This window comes from Ambystoma mexicanum, chromosome 1q, assembly GCF_040938575.1.
Source record: "Ambystoma mexicanum isolate Mex_15411 chromosome 1q, UKY_AmexF1_1, whole genome shotgun sequence".
NCBI classification, from domain to species: Eukaryota; Metazoa; Chordata; class Amphibia; order Caudata; family Ambystomatidae; genus Ambystoma; species Ambystoma mexicanum.
This window is the reverse complement of record NC_090922.1, coordinates 69267851-69291816: the sequence shown is the minus strand read 5'-3', so window position 1 is coordinate 69291816 and position 23966 is coordinate 69267851. Positions and strand designations below refer to the sequence as shown.

Here is a 23966-nt window from a genome sequence, read left to right as displayed (position 1 = left end):
GAGATGAGAGGGAGCGTTTTTGGCAGGGAAGAAGGGCACCTCTGTTTGTTAGGGTTTAACCTCAGAGAGTGTGAAGCCATCCAATATTTTATGTCAGAGAGACAGTCGTCCGCAAAGAGTTGGTGGGAGAACCCAAAGGAGGAGATTAGTGTGTCTAGAGCAGAGGTGTAGAGTGTAAAGAGGAGCAGACCCAAGATAGAGTCTTGTGGAACACCAACAGTTAGAGGAGTGAGTTGAGAGGTGTTGTTGCTCCAGGAGATAAAGAATTGGTGAGGTGCAACGTAGGATTCAATCCAGGCAAGGGTTCAATTGTGAATACCAAGAAGAGATTATTAAGGAGATCACAGTGATTGATAGTGTCATGGGCAGCTGGCAGGTCAAGGGTAATTAGGATGGAGGATAGGTTGGAGTGCTTAGCAGAGGTAATGAAGTTGGACAAATTCACGAGAGCAATTTCCTTGGAGTGACAGGAGCAGAAACCTGCTTCTAGGGTGTCTCAAAGGTTGTGGGTGTCTAAGAAATTGGTAAGACTGTTGAACACAACCCTTTCAAGCACTTTAGAGTAGTGCGGATGGACAGACACAGGGCAAAAGTTAGACGGTAGGTTCGGGTCAGCCCCTGGCTTTTTTAATTCAGTCTTTATATGTCCCTGTGAAGAACATGCATGCTCTAATGGTGTATCGTGAAATGGTTGCCCTCGATATAAAGAAAATAAGCAGCTAATATTACAAACAGTACTAGGACATGGAAATTGCAGAGCAACAACCCTATCTGGCCTCCTCGCAGCTAAGTGGTTCTCTAGCGTAGTGGTGCAATGTGGCTTCACTTGTACTGGATGCCTTGCTCATGTCTGGACTGAGCAGCAATCTCCTGAGCTTTAATGAAAGCTACACACATTTCTGAAGTTACCTTCATTTTGTTCCAGGTTAGCATTATCGGAATTGTATTTGCCAGCCTTTTGTAGATGGCATTTAAGCAAATCATGCTTTGAGGTATTTTAGCATTCAAAATATATTATTGAGGATGTATTGATGTAGTTCACTTTGAATGGTCCCACCCAAAAACTGGTGATTCCACACCTCCGACAGGTATATGAAAAGGCTGTTGGGATGGCACTTTGCTTTATTTTGAATAGGTGATGCAATCCTTCATGATAATGATGTGTTTATTTATATAGCGCCTTAATCGAAAGAGCTTTACAGAGCACATATTTACATACAATATCCCCCATTTGAAATTGGTACTCGTTTATCGATCTTAGAACGATCAAAGGCTGAGTTGGCTTTGCCGGGATTCAAACCTGTGACCTGCATATCCCGCTCGGATCTCAGCAGCAAGCACTCAACCCGCTGAACTATATTACTGGCTATCAATCCTTACTTATTTTGTAACACTTATCTGGTACCCGCCGGGTTAGATTATGCAGTCTTTGCAAAAAATGTTCCCATGTTTAGAAAATTAGGTCCCCGAATGCCAAATGTGTGTTTGGCTAACCGGTCATCTCACCCATGTGCCTCACTGAAATTCCACGTATTAGATTATCAGCCAAATGGGCAGCACGCTACTTATCATACTTGTGCACAGCAAATTATTCTCTCAAGTGATTTGCCTTTGTGTAGGTGAGAGATCTGAGGGGGTCAGACATGTGAGACAGACACTTGGGTGACAAGTAGCCTTTTTTATTAAATAATAAAGGGGTGAGACAAGCACCGATCTTTCCCTAGCCTAACAAAGGTTTCCCTACCTGACAAACTAAGGGTTTAGGAAATCGATCTAATATCCAAAAATCTCTGTCCCTCACACTAATACACACAACCCAATCATACAGGAATTATTTGGCGATTTTTAACTTCACAAAATAACATAGAAGTTCAAACACAAAAGTCATAACCAAGAATCCTTGTGACCAGGGTTGGATCCCCTTCCCTTGGATCAATTCAGAAAGTTTCCAACTAGGAATCCCTCTTGCATGCCATTTCGGGCAACCTTAAGAAGTCTATCAAATCTTTCCTCTTGGGTGACCTCAACTTAGGACTGAATGATCCTTCTGATTCTCATGCAGCCACCCTCAACAACGCCCTCATCACCTTGGGTTTTAAGCAGGCAGTCACAAAGCCAACACACAAAAAAGGTCGCACCCTGGATTGGATTGCCCATCACAACTGCAATCTCTCTATCACTTCCATCACCCACATTCCCTGGTCGGATCATAATGCCATCCAATTTGAGCTTAAACCTACTAAAGGCTCATCATGGCTCCGCTACCCTCAAATATGCCATTACTAGAGCGAAACCTAGCTCTTTTAGCACCAGGATCTCAAACACCAAGTCTGGTTCTAAAGAGATATTTTCTATCTATAGAGAACGTGAGTCGCCATTGCCCACCTCTCCTACCCTCTCAAAAGACAAAGAATGGTGCAATAGCGTCCAAGAAGCCATGTTTGACAAGCTTGTTGACCTTGCAAAACAAAATCATTAAGCACCAACAAGCACTGGGAAAACCTATCTGAACTGTCCCGCATAAACCCCCTTCTGGTATTCCTCTCTTCTCCTTTAAGGAAATGAGCAAGCCAGAAGTGGCAGCACTCCTCAAATCTATCAAACCGTTGAACGGTAAAGGAGATACCTGTCCATCCCAGCTGATTAAAGAGTGCGCAACCACCCTGGCCCATTCATCACGGCATTCATCAATGCCTCTTTCACATCCGACCAAGTCCCTGCCTGCCTTAAAAAAGCTTGGGTACGACCGCCCTTAAAAAAAACAGCACTTGACCCAAACATCCCAGCAAACTAGCGGCCCATCACAACGGTCCCCTTTTTACTCAAAATACTTGACAAAGCAGCTTACCTGCAGGTACACAATTTCTTAGAGTCTAACAACCTGCTAGGTCTCAGGCTTCAGGCCAGGCCATGGGACTTGAAACCGCACTGCTAGACCTAAAAAAACAGATTGACGACCTCAGGGATGCATGTAAACCAGCCATTCTCTTGCTCCTAGGCTTTTCGGCAGCATTTGACCTGGTGAACCATGATACACTCAGCCACCACCTTTCATCTGCTGCTAACTTCTCATCGACAGCCACAGCCTGGATCACATCATTTCTCCAAGAAAGAGTGATGAAAGTTTTTTCAGATCAAGCATATGCTAACCCCAATTTCATTAAGTGTGGGGTCCCTCAAGGATCATGCATCTCTCCCACTCTGTACAACCTACTCATGAGGACCCTCTTTAGCTTCCTGGACCCTCGTGGCATCACATATTCCAATTATGCTGATGACACACAGATCCTTATCCCCTTCAATGGCGACTACGAAGCTGACAGCAAAACTCTTAACTCCATCTACTCAGAGATCCAAACCTGGATGGTGGAAAACTGGTTGTGCCTCAATGGGGAAAAAACTGAGATTCTACTCCTAGGCTCACCAGGAACCCTCAAGAAACTTGACTTAAAATACAAATCATTTTCAGTGGACAACACGCCCATCAAAGTCACGCATGCTGTGAAAACCTTAGGGGTCTTTCTTGACTCAAATCTATCGATGAACAGACAAGTGAACGCCATATCATCTACTGCAGCCTACCACTCTAAACTGATCACGGCAGCTAGACCATTTCTAACAAAACAGAATTGCATTACCATAGCCAGAGCAGTAATTGGGTCTAGGCTAGATTATTGCAATGCCTTTCTGGCTGGCATTTCTTCCAATAATATCAGAAAACTTCAAACAATACAATGCACTTGGAGCAGCGACAGGCATTGCCAAACGTGACCATATATCAGCAACCAGAAAACCTGTCCACTGGCTCCCCATTAGGAAACGCATCCTGTTCAAATCCCTAGCACTTACTGATAAATGTCTGCATGACACCGCTCCCTTTTACCTCTCACAAAGGATCGCCAAACCTGCCTCAGAAAGACCTACCAGAACGGCTTACCTAAACGGGATCACCATCCCCAAAACCCTCAGAGCGAGAGCAGGAGCAGCCAGCTTTCCCATCATTGCAGCTTCCAACTGGAACCTGCTCCCTCCACACAGAAAAACCATTGACTCATACACAGCATTTAGAAAAGCTGTCAAGACCTTTATGTTTGTTTAACTGCACCTTGGGTAAACCGCCTGGATCTCCTGTATTTGTCATGCCAGATTCTGTACCAAGCTAAGCCTACGCTCATTGTAACCACGAGCTAAGCCTAAAAAAAAATAACTCTGTAACTAAGACATATTCTTGCAACAGCGCCTCAATGCCTCTGGGCTGTAGTGCGCTTTACAAATTCAAATAAACAAATAAAGTTCAGTTTCAGAAAAGTTATTTTCCCAAGCCAAGTTTCACTCCAAATTGAAATTAAGGTTCTTTTCATTTAATATGTCCTTCACTTGACAAAGTGACTGTCTCAGTTCAAAAGGTTATCCACACTTGCAAACAAAGGTTAAAGTTTCCACAACCTTCTGCTTGGCAAACCAAAAAGGAATCCTCTTCACACCTCTGCCCAGAAGTCAAGGAAAATGTTCTCTGAAGATCAATCAATTATTATTGCATCATATTGTGCCTTCGTTCCTGCTGCGCGCACCGAAGCACAACGGCTACTAGCCTTCCTCTCCATCTGCACAGCATGGCAACACCGGTGGGGGACTCCAATACATTAGAGAGGTATTTTTTGCTTTTGGTTCCCAGTTGGGAGTCATTCACCATCAGCAAACAGAGGCCACAGTGGTTAGTTCCACTGAGTTTGCAGCATCAGGCTGAACCGGCACTCTTTCCATAAAACAGCCTACACCGAGCCCGTGGGCAATTAGCTGCTGCCAAAGATGGACACACTGCTTGGCACTGAGTGCCTTTGGAGGTAGCTATAGCAACTTTGACACAATGTGCCTGATTGGCTGGGCTCACCTTTTAAGGCCCCTGCCTGTGCCTGTGTGTCGGAGGGCCCCACCTTTGTTCCCCCTCTCCAGACTATGAAGCAGTCTCCTGACTTGCAGCCTGCGACCCCACAAACTTGGGCCCCTGCACCTGTACACTCTCTGCAGATCCACCAGTGAGTGATGGCTGAACCTTTCTACAGCCTCCTCCACTAACAATTTCTGAACCAAAACTGTGCCTATTGTTTCACTGCATTTTGTGTCCTTTTTTAAAATTGAATTTCGGTGCTTTTTTCAACATTTGCACCCCTTTTGTATTGCATTTGTGTCCCTTTTTGAAATTCAGAATTTAGGTGTGTGTTTTTCAACATCTTTGCGCCCCTTTTGTACAGCATTTGTGCCCCTTTTGCAACTCTAGGCCACCTGGTGAGTTTGTGCTAGAACTGTGCTGTGCAGGCGCTGCTCTTTCCTTCAACTATCCTCTGCTGCCCCTATGGCACTCACCATCTCCCCTATCTTCTCAAACTGCTACACTATCACCTATCCTCCCTCTCTCTCAAAGTCTGCAATAAAAAAGGATTGAAAAGACATCCTAACCACGAACCCTGGCCCACCCATCGCAGACACCTATATTCGTGCAACTTCCAGACAGGTCTTCACCGATATACTCTTCTCTGTCCCGTCCCCAGATCCATGGACTCCTCATCTCATCTCATCTCATCTCTACACTCTCACTTTACACATCCTCTCCCATTAATGGTGGCACCAAATGGGAAGTCCTCTTGGCGGCTTCGCATCATCCAAGCGTATCATTAATGTCTATCACACTGGTATTACCTGGGTTCACTCTGCCAACATCTGCCTCCGTGTTCTTACCGAGATATGGGTCAATGCCAGCTCAGTCACTGCTTTTGACTCCCTGATGGCTATAAGATCATCTCCAAGCCTCGCCCTAACCGTGCTGGTGGCAGAGTTGCTCTGATCTTCCCTGAGGGGGTCCCTTATTCCCTCATACTCACTCAGCCCTACTCTTCCTTTGAGAGCCTGGCCTGTTAGCTGGTCATCTCTCCTTCCTCCTCTCTGCCCATTTCCACCATCCACAGGCCTCCTGGCTCTATCACCCTATTCCTCTCTGAATGGGCTTATTTCTCCTCCTCTCTCCTCACAACCACTTCTAAATTCCTTCTTGTGGACGATTTAAACATCCACCTGGACTCCTCAATCACGGCATGCACTCTCTTCTGTGAACTTTGCACCTCGTTCTCCCTCTCCATCCTCCCTTCTGGTCCTACCCACTTGGCTGGACACACTGTTGATGCCCTCATCCACACTGATCTTTGACTCCTCCCTACTGACTACACCACTCTCCTGGTCAGACCACTCTGTCCTCTGCTCTCACCTAGGTCCTCTCGGCCCTCTGACCTCTCCTCCACCAGCCCTGCCAACCTCGTTCATGAACATCCGTCCAGTGAAATGATTGTCAGTTGTTGCCTTTGCACCTACCTTTATACCCCACCCTATCCCCACTATTGACTCAACCTCTGACTCTGCCCTCAGCAACCTCCATCTTGCCATTACCAATACCCTCGACACCCCTGCCCCATTCATAAGGATCCGTCTGAAACAATCCTCCAAGTGTAACACCTGGTACGTCTCCGAAATTGCAGCCTTGAAACGCAAGTGCAGAGTTGCGGAATGTAAGTGGCAGAACTCAGGCTCACCCTCTGACAAACTGGCCTTTGGCCTGCTCCAAAGACAATACAGACTTACCATCCGCACCAAGAAAAGAGCCCACATCTAGGCTCGTGTCTCCGGTGCATCCAACAACATGGCTGAACTCTTTAAAATCTGCAGGGAACTAGCCAACCCTTCCGTAGTATCCTCCTCACCTCTTCCCTCCCAGGCCCTCTGCAATGCACTGGCCACTCACTTCACTGCAAAAACTAAGGGCAACCAGAGCACCCTTGCTTCCCTCTATCCCCACCCCCTGCCTTCTACCGCCCCACTTCCACCCTCTGCTTTTCTCTCCTATCACACGTGATGAGGTCACTAGAGTTGTCCGCTCCATGAAGGTCTCCTGCAAACCAGTTTCCCCCTGCTCCTCCAGAACCATTCCGGACAATATTGGCCTTCTTGCCGTTGCAGTTGCTGATCTCTGCAGTCAAGATGGGTGGAATGATGCCACAGTTGAACACTTTTATCTAACATAGTTCTATAAAGATTTCTATGTTTGAATGACACTATGGTATGCAAACTTTTCAAGTTATCTTTATAAAGCAGAGTGTTGTTGAAAGCCAGAAATGGAGGTGAAGAGGGGAAATTATGAGAGGGTTAGTAAGTTGTGAGCATTTGGCCACGATGTGGCAAGAGAGTTTGCAATCCTGGAAACTGGTGCCGTTATTTTCCCCTGATTGTGGCTGCTTTTCAGTACCTGGACATATGTTGTTCTTGCAGCTGGTCATTTTTTTTCCCTTTTCCATGCTGCTTAAATGTGGCTAGTTGGGGTCGTACGATGTATCACAACAGTCAACAAAAGACGAGCCATAAAACAAGGGGCTTGTAGCATGCTGCTTATCCAAAGTGTGTGAAACTCTGTGAATAATTGAATCTCTCTGCGCATTGCCTAAAGACATTGTGAGTTCTCAAAGCCTACACTATTTTGTACATAACAATCAATTTGGGTTTGATGAACGTCTTTGAGTGATGGGTTACAAGTGTTTTCAAATATACAATGGCCATGCACACTGGCCTTGACTGAAGGCCATGGCTAGTGGTCTATTAGTGTTCTAAAATATACAGTGGGTATGCCCATAGGCAGTGGCCACTGGCAATGTGTGGGAAAGATCTATGGAATAACAAAACCCTTGAAGTTCAAGGATTTAACTTTAGTTGCATAGACGCTAAGGTGAGAACTTAATGCAACATAATCCCTGAAATTCAGCTAAAGCCACCATAACTTTGCGCCTCCTATTGATATATTTTATTCATGGCACGCCTAAACACAAGTGTTTCAAGGCGCGACGAGGCATGGTAAGGGAACAAGGGAGAACAAGACAGCAATCTTACTTTACTAGGCCCAGTGACATTGAGATTGCACAAGTGCAGGGAGAGGAAAGGGGGAGAAGCGTCAGGGGGAGGGGAGGGGGAGAAGTGTAGGACATGGGGTCAACAAAAGCCCAACAACAAAACAAGAAAATGGATGTGCAGCCAGCAGGTGACAATGCAGTTACGTGCAGGTGATTGGAAGTGCAGGTAAGGGGACTGTAGGGTTGTAGATACAGCCCCAAGTGCAGGGTTGCCAGGCGGCAGTGCAAGCGTGCAACTGGTGGAGCAGCGACCTGTGCCCGAGGTTCAGAGGGTAGCCAGGTAACCAATGCAGTGACAGGCGGGAGATCAGCAGGGAAGAGGAAGCGAGAAGGCAGAAGCAAAGAGGAAAGTCTTGAGTACCTTCCGGAATCAGAGATGGTTCTGCTCAAGTTTCAGAAAGGCAAGGAGGCTGTTCAGAGGGAGGTGCCAACTGAAGAGAGGGATCTGCCTTCAGCTCTTTGCCTGGAGAAGTGATTGACCCTTGTGGAGTTGGAGGTGGAACAGTGAAGAGCTTGAGTTGGGAGATACTTCAAAAGAAAAAGCTGGAGATATTTTGGTCCCAGTCCCCAGAAGGCCTTGTGGACAATGCAAAGGGTCTTTCAATCCTTGCAGCCACAGGGAGCCAATGGAGTGATTTCAGTGCTGGAGAGATAAGATCCCTGGGCTTGAGGCCAAGGACAAGTCTCGCAGTCGTGTTCTGGATGAGTTGTAGAGGACAGAGAGTAGAGGCTGGCAGATTTAAAAAGAAGCTGTTACAGTTGTCAAGCCCAGAGAGCACCAGAGCTCTCAAGACAGTGAGCTTCTGGGGGAAGGAGAGAAAATGAACAATATCTCGGAGTAGGTGAAGTTGGTAGTTTGACTTCTTTGAGACGTCACAAATGTGAAGAGAGAAGGAAAGAGTGGAATGGAAGATAACCCTGAGGTTCTTAGCCACACAGGTGGGAGCAGGAAGAGGGCCAAGGGAGGCCGGCCAGAGAGTGCAGGGAAAGAGAGGTGTAGGTGTGCCGATAAGGAAGATCTCTGTCTTGCTGGCATTCAGGAAGAGATCATTGGTGGCGCCCATTCTTGGATCGCAGACAGACAATTAGGGATGAGAGAAGGAGAGAAGGCCGCAGAGGGTCGCCTTAAGACAAGCTGGGTGCCATCCGCATAGCGCTGAAAGTTGGAACAGATTGCAGCAATGCAGTGGGCGAGAGGAGCCAAGTATTGGTTGATCAACCAGGGCGATAATTAGCCAGATAGGAGGGGTCTGCTGAGGGTTTATTGAGAAGAGGTTGCATAAGAGAGTGCTTCAGGGGGGAGGGGAAGGTTTCAGAGGGGAAAGAGTGGTTGCAGAAGTCAGCCACGGCTGGAGCAAGAGTGCCAATGTGGTCTTTGATGGTTTTGGAAGAACAGGGGAGTACCTGTTTTGATGAGGTTTTCATAGATCAGACTGGTCTAGAAACCTTGTCGGGGGAGAAGAGAGGAAAGGCAGAGAAGGGAGGGGAAGTGGGGGTGCCAATGTGGTCCTAAATTGACAGCATATGACCACAATGATCACATCACTAATTACATGTTGTAGGACAACACTGATGACATCACAAATTGCATTACTAATGACATCACTGGTAACCTAATTGCATTGTATAGGAGCTAGTGTCCCCATTGTAAGCGCTTTTCACTGATATGATAAATAAAAAACAACAGATGCTTAATACATGAGTTGTATTTAAAAAAAAAAGAAGTATTTTTACAAGTTGTTCTCATACGAACATTGAGTCATCTGTGTTCTTGTGACTTGTAGATTCCAGGCGCGTTAGTAAATTAGTGTCTTTTCTGTTTGGGCGATTCAGTTTGTTGTGGCAGTTAATTAGTGACTTCACTGTTTTGACAGTTCAGCTAAGTATGCCAACTCCATGGCCTGAGGTTTTGCCCTTTGGGCTTTTTCAAGGCAATACAATAGATACAGTTCTAGTATTTTTACTCAAAACGGGTCCTCAGTTGCTCGTTTTCTCTTATGTAATTGTCATGGATACCAGTTATCAGAGTAACTGGGAAGGAGATAGGTAGAAAGTAGTGTACAAATTATATTCCAATTAGTACGTTGGATTTTAGAGCACACACTAAAATGAAAAGAAAGAGGTAAGCAGTTAGTTAAACAAAGGAAATTATAAAAAGAATACAAAAAGGATAAAAGAAAATTATAAGTACATTGTTAGTTGAGAGCACTATATTGCGTAAGTCATGCTTTCAAATAATCGTATTCCTAGTCGATGTGGGGGTTATGTGAACGAGTTGCAGCATAAAGTATCCACATGCAAGTTCTTAGTTTGTTATTGTTTATATTAATTCTGATTCTGGTCTTGAAAAGTCAGGCTTAAAATATGACAATCTTGTATATTTCCATTCGGCGGTAAGTAGAATGCGTCTTAATTAGTAAAGGGGGGATACATTTTATTCCATATCGGTTCCGGCCCTATATAGAAGCAGATCTATGCAAAATGTGACATGTGCTCAAGTGTGGGCCATATATTGAGTGGTACCTTGTTCGAGTTGTCGATGCACATAGGATGTGCAGTGTTTCTAATAGTCCAAAACTTCCCAGTTATGATTATTGTTCAAACTCTAAAGGCTTCACTTGGTGCTGTTTAAGAAAGGAAACAGAAATCTCCTTTAAAGCTAATTGCCCATTTGAACCTAATCATGCGCGTGCGGCTTAGAGATAGGGGCTAGTTAGTATTGTATAATACACAGTGGGCACTTCCGAAGTCCATCGCTTACGACATGTTAGTATTTTAAAATATACAGTGGACATGGCCAAATGATGTACAAACTGCTCATGGTCAAAGGCCATGGCTAGGGAGGCCCATTTGTATATTAGAATGTATAATGGACACAGCCAAAGATTGTATCCATTGGCCAGGATTGTGCTAAAGCCCATGGCTAGTGGCTGATTAGTGTATATAATATACAGTGAACACAGCTGAAAGCTGTAGCCACTGGTGAAGGCCCAAGTCTTTGGTTGGTGGCCTGTTAGTGTCTTAAAATATGCAGTGCACATGGGTGAAGAAGGTGGCCAGTGTCCCTATGACTGAAGGCCATGATTAGCACCCATTAATGTGTTAAAATATATTTGGCCATGCACACTGACCATGGCTGAAGACCATTCTTAATGCCGATTATTGTTGTAATGTAATTAGTGACATCATCAGTGGTGTGATCTGTGATGTCATAACTGTGGTCATAGGCTGCGCAACAGGTGGCATGAAGTTAAGGTGGCTTTAGCTGAATTTTAGGTTTCTTTTGCAAATAAAATGTTTTATATATATATATATTTTAAGGAATAATGAGCACTATGCACTTTCATGCTGGCACATTGCACTTTAATGTTGCAGTATTCTGCACGAGTTGCACTAGGCACTTTGAGCAAAATGTATGCACGAAGCACTTTATAAAGTCTATGATAACATGTTGAACTATGTATGTTTCCTTTTATACAAATTTTGTATATATTTTATCTAAATTTTAACACTCTAGTGGGGATGTGCTAAAGACATTGACAATGCTATGTATTAAAACTATGTCACTTTATCTGTTCCAAAATGGCCGATAGGTTTATAGTTACCTGCTCAGTCCATCTTCTATGTCGAACTTCCTGTCACATGAGGTATTTTAACAGCATGGTGTTTGTTTATCACTTGGTGTGATCAAGCGGTGAGGTAACCACGAAACGCGTCATTTTATGCCATTAAGTATGGAGCACAACATATTTTGTGGTTTTTATTAACAGTCATGGTCTGCATAATAAAGAAGATATTTTGTCTGCATTAAACAAGCTTCCTGGTGATTCTCTGTAGAACGGGGGAGTGCCTCCCATTCCGACTGTAGGAAGTCTCATCATATATGTATATATACTTAAGAGGATTAAGAGGACACTGACAACACCCACAACTGACCAGAGAAACTCCGACCACAACTAGATAGGTAACACCAAGTCAAATAGAACACAAGCGACACGCATAAGGACAGAATCAGCATCGCCAGCCAACATCCTCACTAACCCCATAATTGCTACCAGATACCTCACTGTTATAGAGTTGTATGAATGTTAGCAATCACCATACTAGAACTAAGTTGTGGACATCAGCATGTACACTGGCCGTATGAGTGGCGAATGAAGGCAGGTAAGGTTATGAAGGAAGTTGATGGAAGTATAGGCCAGGTGTGAAAGGGGCTGTGAGTACCGGACAAGCACAGATCAGGACAAAGGCGCAGAAATGCTCCCTCACCCCCTCTGGGGAGATTACGCAAACCCAGCGCCTCACTTCGAGCAGAAATGCCAACTAACCAATCCACTAACAATTTCCCCCTCCGCATATACCTCTCAAACTCTAAACCAAACATACCCACAAACCTACAGCACAATAAACCGCACAAACGTCACTACACTGCAACAACAAAATAAAACACACATAGACTCACACAACAGTACATGACTACTGGCCGCAAACGCCCCAGGCCCAGCCAACGGACCCACCGGGCTGAGGCCACCAACAGCACATCACTGCTCTCTTGAACTTTTCCAGCTTCCTCCCACTAACTCACCCTTCCTTTTTCCCCTATTTCAGAGCTGCCAGAGCGCTAGGGGACCACTCCGGCGGTGATAGTCTGCGGTACAAATATCCTATAACATATACATATGTATGTATATATATATATATATATTTATATATATATATATATATATCAAGATACATAGGAAAACCGACAAATGAATAACTAATAACATTTGACTCGTACAATGAATTTCTTTCACGTTTTTTGGACAAAATTGTACGCACATGCCCCCTTTGACTGGAAATATTGGGAAATATCCATTCAAAAATAGTCATTAATAAAACAAAAAAAACACACTTTCGGCCTAACCCCTATTCATTTTCCCATCGACGAAAAACAGCCAATTTTGCATAAGCGCACAGCTTACAGCGCTGGATGCAATTGGGCCAGGTATGAAACAACTTGGGTACGAAGCGTTGATTCGATATACGGGGGGGATCTGAGGTTAATGCGTCCAGTAGTTTTTAGAATATTTGATGGTGAAGAGGATGCCCCCTTTTTTCCAAAATCATAGCTATATCTCCCATGGTGCTTTGCAGCAGAGAGGCTTCTCAGAAAAGACAAAGCCGCCATCTTTTTTTTCTTCTTCGGTGCAAGAGATAACCGCGGTTATACCCGCGACTACCTGAAAACAAAAAGGCAAAAAAATGACATCTGGAGGAGGAAAAACGATGAAATGGCTTCAGGCTAGAAGTGGGGTGTGGAGGACGCCATTTGTGAAATTGGGGATTTGGGGTGGAGGGGTGGGAGCTAGGCATCAAGTTAAGAACACAAACGATTTCCAGTAGCCACGGATATTCGGCAGGACAACCGTGGTTACAAAAAACGATATTGGGAATGAAAGTGGGTCACACGGAACTAGGTCTAGGGGGGCATAGGAGAGGACTAAGGAGGGCAACATCAGTTGAGGGGACTAGGGTGAGCATGCTCGGAGGAGACTGAGACTTGATGAGTGACTGGGAGAGCAGGGAAAAACATTTTTGTCGCTGTTTTTCCTGATAACCAGTTATTGGAGGATTTCAGATAACCAGGGCCATCTGTAGATCATTGCTATTATAGGCACGGTTACGGGGATAAAGTTACTTTTTTCTTTATCTCTTTTTTTAAAAAAAATATGTGAACAGCTACAGCGAGGTGGGGGGTGGAAAGAGGACATGGCGGGTGGGCTTGAAGTGTTTTAAAAGATACAGAGTGCTGAAAATAAATGTATAATCGTCATGGCCGGAGCCTGTGGACATTGGCCATGGCTGAAGGCCCAGGCAATTGGCCCAAAAATCCAGGCTAGTTGACTGAAAAGACATTTATAATGGTCATGGCCGAAGGCCGTGGCCGCTTGCTACGGTGTAAGGCCATGGCTAGTGGCCCGTTAGTGTTTTAAAACATACATTGGGCACATCCAAAAGGCCCTGTCTGATGGTCCTAAAATACATGTATAGTGACCACGGCCGAAGGCCATGGCTAATGCCCCGTAAAACCTTTAAGTTTAGTTAAGTTGAGAAGATTTATCACAACAAAACCTTTGAATTTCAGTGGATGAGGGAATTCATAACCAGCTAACTTGGCGCGTTCCTGTTGCAAAGCCCATGAGCACAAACATATTATAAGAGAAGGGAATGATGGGGGAAATAGCAGTATGCAGGACATCAACAGGAACGTGCTGAGTTAAGTTGGCCATGCATTCCCTTATCTGCTGAATTTCAAGGTTTTTTTTGCAATCATTCTTCTCAACTTTAACTAACATTGTATATATCTATCTATATATATAAATATATATAATATATATAATCCATTTGAGCCAAGTCTCACATGCCACAACGCCACCTAGTAGCCATCGCTAGAAGTTCAACTCCAGGTCAGAGCCACAATAGCAAGGCATTGTGGGTATGCAAATTAGCTCAAATGCAACCTTTTTCTCCAGGAAATTGTCTTTGTCTTCCTGGAGAAAAAGCTTTGCATTTGAGCTAATTTGCATACCCACAATGCCTTGCTGTTGTGGCTCAGAACTGAAGGTGAACTTCGAGCGATGGCTACTAGGTGGCGTTGTGGAATGTGACTTCTTGGCTCAAATGGACTTTCATATTTTCACATTTCAGGTGAAAGGTTTTTTTTCAAACCTTTTTAAATCCACCCTAACTTTCGTGTGTGTGTGTGTGTGTGTGTGTGTATTTCTGAGGATGTGGAATCTGCTTAGATCACATGCTATGCATAGGCCAATTATATAGTGGAAGCTGGAGAGTATTACAGTTGTTTTCAAAATTCAAAAAGGGACGTCGACAGGGCGTGCCAGTAATACTATCCCTAGCGCGATGTTCGCTGTACCCATGGACCTTCATGCGCCGAGGTCCCTCAGATTGTTTTTTTCCGCCATTGTAGACGGAGGCTAAATCTCAGAGTTCTGATTTCGGCAGAACGCCATTGATTAATCAAAATAGTTTGTTTACTCTTCCTATCCTTTCTACTTTTCTATCACCGGCTATCGTTAACATCTTCGACAGCGGTGAAGAGAATGACCATTGAATAAGACTTCCATCGACAGATCCTTTTGGCCTTGGAGGGCCGCTCCGGCCTTAACAGTAAGGAGAGAGGGCGAAGGACATTGGATAATGCATTTACCCCTTTTCATAAATTTTTCTCTCCTAGCTGCCATTTCATTTCACTATGGACAGAACCCCTTTCAAATTCTGCCCAAGTTGAGCCAGTGTAATCACACAGGCACATTTCTCGGCAACGATGAATAATCATCAGAATCAGGAAACACCAGCATCCACAATAAAGGGTACAAAAATGTCAGTTTTATTCAAAAATAAGAATTAAAATATCCAAGCAGCTCCTCAAAGTAACAAATAGGGGCTGTGGCGGCAAAGAAGACGCGTTTCGCAACAACTAGTTGCTTGGTCACAAGATTTGCTGGGCTGCTCACACGTTAAATAAGGTGCACAGGAGGGAAGGAGGACGTTTAGAAATAGAGGGAGAGATGAACGTAGATCTGCCATACAAGTAGTCCTACATCAGTGTCTAATTTCGATCATTCATGCCAGTAAAATGCAATGGAAATCTAGGTAGTACTAACTATCAGTGATACCGATAATTAGTTCACTTCTAATCTGTGCAATATAGGTCACAGATTAGATGAGGTGCAATGTGCTGTGCAAATATTCCAAATAAGGATTCACTCGAATAGTCATACTTGTTATGTCGGCGGTCTCTTGCGTTCTGACCTATACACTGTAAGTCACAGATTAACTAAGGTGCAATATGCAGTGCAAATATATGCTGGGCAAAGGAATGCTATGCACTTCTTCTTACCATATGCTAAACTGAAAAATAACAACATATACATGTGAACAGATGCATAAATGTGATGCACTCATACAACCTGTCGTTTCCAACCGGCAACCCCTATGCACTCTAATCGGGCCAACAAAGGCTTCCTAGTTTTAATGGGTTATATGAACACAGATAACATACATTATAATTATTCAACAACTTTCATGGTCCGAGATTTCCTCAGTTGTACCGGTCCAAGAAACAGTTCAACAGTTATCCAAATCTTCTTGAAATAATGTTTACTTGAATTCACAACATACTACCAAACAGTACTTTCAATGTTGATTGTTCCAAATCACCATCAAGAAGTTACAATCAAAATTAATAAAGAGTAAGCAGTTTTCTTAAAATAATGCATCAAACGTTATTTTTTTATGTGTTCTAAGACAACCAGATTCCTTTCCCTAGATACACAAGTGTGACCATAAGTGTTCTCCGTCAGAATTCATTTTTAGCCGACGCATTTCGGATATGACATCCTTCATCAGGGCTTATTCAACACTGACATATAGTTGATGCAATTATTCAGTTTCATCTGTATTTCTGAAAACAAAGATCATAATCTATGTTTTAATGTTTGAGGTGTGACTAAAATCAAGCTTTAGTGCTCTAACAAATTTAACTATTCAACTGACCTTCTGGGATCTTGTTTCAATAACAGCATTACACTTAGGGCTGGGGTCTCTTATCTCAATACTCTTCACGTTTCTCTCTATGGTATAACCTACATAAAACAATGACAAACATCACTTTGGGGAGTTGACCCAAGCACATGCAGCCTGGATTTGACCGACTGTGACGTTCTCCACACTAGGGTGCATTGGATTATTTCCGTTAGTAATCAATTAGCCTCTACAAAACCCTACAGACACTGCCCACTGAAATTTTGGTCCATCTTTATTCCTTCTAATGTACCGAGGAACGTTTGATGTGATTTCTGAATCGGGTCTGGCCGGTTGTTTAAAAGTGCAAGTGCCAAGCAGCATGTCATGTAATATGACTATGAATGTATTGGCAAAGATTGTCAGTACTGTGCAAGTAATGCTATGCAAATGGACCTGCCGACTCTACTCAACGTGACCGGTAAACCGCATATACCAATTTGTAGATGCAAGTTACAATAGTGTAACTATGTCACTAAGACTAGTGCATAGTAATATGAGGTTAGTGCCTAAAATGGAGTCTGGCATATAATTTTTAAAGTGCAACGTGCCCACGCAACCTGACTAAAAAAAATAGTTAAAACTATATGTTTTCTTTTCTTTTTAAAGTTTGGTGTACAATGATTTTTTTGTGGGTGTAAAAAAGTTACACCCAACCTCAAAGGTAGTGTTTTGTAGGTAGGTAAATGCACATTTTAGTCTAAAGCAAATCTTTTTATAATCCATACTAATTTGAACCTAGCAATTCATACAACTGAAAAGATGCTTTTTTCATAAAAATGTTCATTAGATCTCCTTCCTTTGGTACTGTTGTAGTGGTAATGCTGATCTGTACATATTCATAAAAATGTGTACAGGGGGAAGCAAGGGATGCATGCTCCTGTGTCATATTTGTTGTTTCCCATTTTTTGTTAAGAGTATATCTGCCTGTTTTGAAGGGGTAAAAATGGCCGGCACACAGCTTGTCTGTAGGGCTGGGAATAGGTAAAGTTACTCCTGTGAGTAACTATTAAGTTTTGCTTCAAACATGATCTTATTGCATTTGGTGATTGTGTAAAATGTGGAGTCCAATGACTGGAATTGTGGGGTTCTGGTTCCATTTGGGGTCAGTGGATGCACAGTAGAGCTAAAGGGGTGTCATGTATTTAAACATGTATATTTCAGCATTGATGCAGCTTTGTGGGGGAGTGAATAAAGTCTGTGTAGTGGCTATATATGGTTGAGTAAAGGAAGTTCATTTTTGTAGATGGTTCTGTTACACTACATGTTAATTTTATTCTTCACATTTGGAGATAGTGCAGTCGGGCATTCTTTGATTCATTTGGTAATTTCTCTGTTTGTCATAGGTCTATGTTGTAGGGAACACACCCATCGCAATTTTGCTGGAATCACTGAAGAGGGTTCTTGGAGCCATTTTCTCCCTGTATTGTTTCACCAAACAGAATGCGTCACATTTAAGGTAAGAAAGAGAGGCATGAGCCAATAAGTACTATGAATGTAACCTTTTAAAGATAAAATAAAATACAAAGTCCCACAAACTGCACTGGACATGATTTGATAAGGAACTGTCGTTTTACTCCTTCTGGTGTAAAGCTTATCTTTGCTTGCCCAAATAATGACATTCACCTCCATCACAAGTTTGTAAAATGTAAAAACGTAACCAACTTGGACACCATAACCTGAGAGAGCATATGTGCAGTCCACCTGACTTGACGTCCTAAAACACTGCACACACAAGACATGACTTCACCAACAAATTGACCAAAAACACACACAAGACCAACAGAAAAATGTAACATCTTCATTAATGAAAAAAAGCAGGTTGAGATGGAAACACTTCTTCAGGTGAAGCATCTTTCAGTAACCAAAACAGGATAGCCAATGGGGCTTAGACGGACCAGACAGTGCTCAGTGTTGGATGAAACTCGAAGTGTGGGGCTTTCTTAACCTGAAAGGTTTTCTGGGCTTCCCCAGTACTCCTGAAGTGAAAGGTCTGTCACTTGGATAGGCTCCCTCGTCTGCCCTTTGGGCCAATATGCTTTTAGGCAAGGTATCTGGTGAAGACTAGATGTCTAAGCTTTAAAACTTCAGCTGAATTAGGGACCACTGTTCCGAAAGTGTCAGGATGGATAACTCAAATGGTATAAGGGATTAGCTGCCTGTGGCAGGGTTCCCTGATCTAATACACATAGTTCCAAGTCCCCCTGCTTACTTGTTTACTTCAGTCCAACAAGCCGCCTTCCTGGTTTTCTTTGACACATTGCTCTACACATGCCTACCAGCAAGGATTCCAATCCCCCTTATCCTAGGGTATTATTGTGACAGTCCTATCAGCATATATTTCTTCTCCCTTGCCTTCTGGTCATTGTCTTGGCTGTGTTATAACCCGGCAGCCCAGGGTCGGCTTCCTAGACCAAAGTACTTTGGTCTGTTGCTCCCTTTGCATGGCCCAATACTTCTCTGAAGATATTTGGCCGGTCTTGCAGGACAGCTCACAAGACTTCCTTTTGGTCTTGTGGTTTCCCAAGTAATGTAACACTTGGCACGATTTGGGTGCTCACTCCCAGTTGATCTACAGTTCGCCAGACTCTCAGGTGCAATGCTTAGTAGACTACTATTGGCCTTATATCATGGCTCTGTCAGTGACCATAGTATAGCCCCCAGGGGGGCGCCTTGTACATTGCCTTCCTTCCTTCATTCCTCTTTCTTGGGGTCTGGTTTCTGGGTTCTCGCCCCCAAAAGGCTCTCTGGCTCTTTGCTGTTTTCTCACTCTCTGGGTTTGGTTTTCAGCAGTTTCCAGGATATGGCTTTCTGCAGGTTCTAAGATCGCCTGCTCTAGTGCTGATCTCTGCCAGTGTCTATCATGATGTCCCCAACAGGGTCTGAGTACTGTTTTCTGCCATGGTTTTGAAAATAGCCCCTAGGTGTAGTCAGACGTGTAGAGTCTTTGGGTCTACTCATTTGACTCATTCACTACCTGTTTTGCTGTGTGAGAGTGCTGAAGGCCAGTCCTCTTTTGCTGTCTGGTGCTGAGAGGACTAGGAGGCCCATACAAAACCCGAGTCCGGCCGTGGAGCGGCCGCAGAGACTGACGTAGAGACTTTGGGTCTACTCATTTGTCTCATTCACTACCCGTTTTGCTGTGTGAGAGTGCTGAAGGGCCAGTCCTCTTTTGCTCTCTGGTGCTGGGAGGAAGAGGAGGCCCATCCAAAACCCGAGTCCGGCCGTGGAGCGGCCGCAGAGACTGACGTAGAGACCTTGGGTCTACTCATTTGTCTCCTCACTACCCGTTTTGCTGTGTGAGAGTGCTGAAGGCCAGTCCTCTTTTGCTCTCTGGTGCTGGGAGGAAGAGGAGGCCCATCCAAAATCTGAGTCCCGTCGCGGAGTCGGACGTAGAGTCTTTGGGTCTTCAGAGTTTGCAGGAGAGCGCAGGACTAGCACTTCACTGACGTCAACACTACAGCACCCCCAGTCTTAGGGGGACAAAGACGAAGAAAGATCATGGTAAAACTAGTGACTGTGTATAATCAACTGGTCGGTCAAAACCGAGACTCCGACGTCATCTGCTATAAGGAAATGCGCCTTGCTTGCTATAACTGCTTCCGTGGCGACACCTTGTTGTAAGTAAGCCGTTGGTCCGCCTATTACGAATGCTAGAACAACTGGCTGTGCTTTCATTCCTTTTTTTGCAGGCACATTTTTGAGGGGCATAACTGTACAAAGCTGCAGCACCTTTTAGTGCCCTTCATAGCCAATTATTTTGCGTAAGTAGAACGAGGCAAGAATAACTTTAAAAAACGTACCAAATGCAAGGAAGTGCTTAAAGAAGGAACAAATGCGGTCAGTGAAAAGGGGGTAGGTCAGGTGATCAATACTGACATGTATTACTCCCTGGACTGCTCCAAATTACGTATTTGCCACAATCAAATAAACACAAACATAAAACCTGTTGCTTTTTCAAGGCGTTAATTTTCAAACAATTCGGCTCTACTGTCTATTTTGCCCGATTTTACTTTCTCTTTTGAGAGGTGCTTTAAAGGGGTAGGAGTAATGAAGCATAATTTGCGCCGTGGGATCCTGGCAGATGACATCAAATCCCCGAAGTGGGATGGGTCATTTGTGAAAGCTCCAGATGTTTCGGAGTGTGGGCCTCAGCAACCACTATAGACCATCCCTCATATAATTCGATCTTAAGGATCAATGCTCAAGTACATGTGCATCCACCCCATCATACCCTTCAAGCAGGAATAACTAACAAAGGCTATTCAGAAACAACCCTCTTATGGAAACAAGGGCTAGAATATACAGTAACCACTACGAAAATGCAAAAAATAATTGAGGATCACTTTGGGAGAAAAAGGCATAGAAGCATGAACAATCTTGTGGGAGAATTGGTATTGGGACCCGATTCCTCCAGGGGAGGAACAGTTATGAGCAAAAGCAGAATGGGCAGTGAACCAATGAAAAGTAAGGACCTATCAAAGAAGGCCCCCTGTACACAGTTTCATCATACATTAAAGGAGGAGTCCAGAGAAGAAAACTCAACAGAGAAAAATGTATCATCAAAGGCACCTGGGAACTGTGAAACCCTTCAAGCAAACAAGCAACATTATCAGCTCTGAACTTCATGCTGAATTCGTTAGTCACTGTCTTTGACTTATTAAAATTGGACGTGCAATCCCAAGCTGGGACTTTAAACTCACAAAGAAACAGCCAACTGTGAATCATCTTTGGTAGGGATCAGTAAGGCCATAAATTCAATAATAATCGCGACCATAAAAGACATAAGATTTGAAGTTGCAAAACAGGGCCTATCTATTTCAGCAATACAAGGTTCACTTCAGGAGATGGAGGATGAAGGTATTGGTCGATTGATGCAAGAGCTCTCAAACCAATTGAATCCGTCAAGGATCCCAATAGAAAGGGTCGAAGAAGAAGGGAGGGAGGAGCAGGTGAATTATCCATTTGATGATTCACCCCTCTCAGAATCAATCTTGGAACAATTCAGAAGGCTAGCACATGTTTCAGAAGGAGACGTTTATGTGGTGGCAGATCCACAGCAGAATCCACCAGAGAAGAAAACATCCGGATTCGGAGGAAGGAGACCCAAAGTGGATAGAGGCAGGACAACAGAACAATCAAAGAAGGAGATTAAAGAGAAGAGAGGTAAGGAAAAAGAGACCAAAAATGTCCTCACCGGTAAACAAAAAAGAACAAATGCCAGAAGAAATTAAGAACTCAGAGATTCTTTTTTTTAAAGCTATTTGATGCCATCCAGGGAGGACTCGATAGCTGGCAAACCGAAAGCTAATCTCATAAACTCTGAAACTAACGAGGGGACAGAGGTAATCCTGAATGAACCTAGACTGGAAAAATCTGAAAAATTTCAAAAGAAAATAAGGAAAGTTCCAACAGAATCATCAAACCAAGCACTTGAGATTGTAAGTGTTAGTGTAGGGCTCCAGATAGACTCATGAGAACCAAATATAATAGGACCGGACAATTGGCCGAGTCAAGAAAGGAAGAAGGTCAACAAAACAGACCAGGACCAGTAGAAGAAAAACAATTCCAGGTCAGCTAGTTCCCTCTGTTTCAGGGCAGCCATGGGCCCCAATCTTCTTAAAAAAAGAAGAGCCCTCCACAAAACGCTAGTAAAATCGCTGAGCCTGCTAACCATCGACGACAACTGGAAAATACAAAGTTAGCACCAATTTCCATGAAACAAGTGAAAGAAGCAAATATGTTTGCTTCGTTGCCAGCCAAAACTTGTGATGTCCAGTAAAATTGGTAAGGGAAGCAATCTGTCATTGCGGGGAAGAGTAATGGCATTGGAAAGTCGATTGAGATTGTTACTCTAAAAGGTCCTAACATCATCAAACAACAAGTCATGGGAAATGAAATATCCTCTGAGAAGAGCAAAGAAGATGAGACATTGGCTTTCGCTGTCCCGAGAATCTGGTTCAAGATCTCAGCAAGAAACTCAAAATACAAGTCCCTGAGTAGAAGTGCGATTTTATCACACTTCAAAAAAGTGTTGAACTTATACCTTTTTTCAACAGAGGAGATAGAACTTGTACGCTTCCCCATTGTCCAAAATGCTTTTGTAGCTGAAGTAGGCCTCACAACCAAAAAAGATTTAAAGGCGATCTGGGGCGCCGCAAGAGGTCTTGAGAAAAAAAGTTTGAAAGTATTCTCTTCTTTGCCAGAGGAGGTGGAATGTGGAGGGCGATTAGAATGGGGCCCACCTAATTTGGAGAACTCGGCACAACTTCAACTCTGAGGGACACCCAAAATGATGGAAATAGAAAGGATAAACGTGGAGACCAACAGGAAAATGTCTTAACCTTTCTCCCAGAAATTCTGAGCCAAGTTCTCCAGAAACTGGGGGTGGGAGTACAATCCCTTTAGGCAAAATGAATGTTGGCTGGTAAGTTGGAACACGCAGGGTTCCAGCACCTTTAAATCTAAGCAGATGAGAGAAAAACTATTTGGTAAGAATGATATTATACTCTTCCAGGAAGCCTGGCTTGTTAATTCATTACAAATTGAGGGCTTTACTTTACACACCCAACCTGTGCAACAGAAAGCCAAAGGCATGCAATCAGGGGGATTACTGACGGCATTTAGGAACTCATCAATTAAAGATTCAGAACTTCTCTTTAATAATATGGGTATGCAGGCCTGCAAAGTCATACTAAGATCAAACAAGCCAGATTTCCAACTCATTGTTATTAATGCTTATTGGAACCCACCTGGATTGAACAGCAAGCCTTTTTGATGATACTTTCCTTCTTGTTAGAAAAGTTCAAGTTAGAAATCAGGGGCACCACATAATATTTGCCGGTGACTTGAACACCCAGTGCGTCCAAATGACAAAAGAGAACGAGTTAAAAAGATCACAAAGATTGTCTGTCAAGGGAAGGAGGTGGGTGGAGTTTCTGAAGGAGTGGGGTCTAAATATGACAAATGGGTCGGTTGTGGGGGCTGTCGCATCAGCACCAACTTGGCAGCACGGAAAGTCATGTTCCACAATCTAGTCTTTTCTGTTCATCAGCCCTATTTTCAGGTTGTTCCCTGCTGAAAATCAAACATGGAGGCGGTAGTGATCATGCCCGCCTAGAGTTGGTGTTTTCGGACATGTCCATCCTAGTGAGCGACAGACAGATACAGGAAACAACATTAAGGAAAGGCAAATTAAGACTGTCTAAATATAAATCTGAAGGTCAAGACCTAAACAAACTATTAAGAATATTTGCGAAGACCCAATCAGAAAATTGCCAGCCGGAAAAATGTGTAAAATTGATCTGATCCATCATTCCACTAAGTTCAGTAAAAGCCGGGGAATATTTCACATTGTCACTCATTTGATGAAGAAACCTGGGAGATAAAAAAGATCCCTTGGGCAAAAATTAAGAAAGTTGAAGAGACTACATC

At 43.6% G+C, this 23966-nt stretch overlaps 1 protein-coding gene across 2 annotated transcripts in view; it reads left to right on the top strand.

Moving 5' to 3' along the window:
* The window catches only part of TANGO6 (transport and golgi organization 6 homolog), a 1470654-nt gene that overhangs the window by 436871 nt on the left and 1009817 nt on the right, over positions 1 to 23966 (top strand). For both annotated transcript variants that reach the window (XM_069635546.1, XM_069635547.1), the window contains one exon: positions 17879 to 17991. In XM_069635546.1, coding sequence (XP_069491647.1) covers positions 17879 to 17991 — 113 coding nt within the window. The remainder of the gene's footprint in view (positions 1 to 17878; positions 17992 to 23966) is intronic.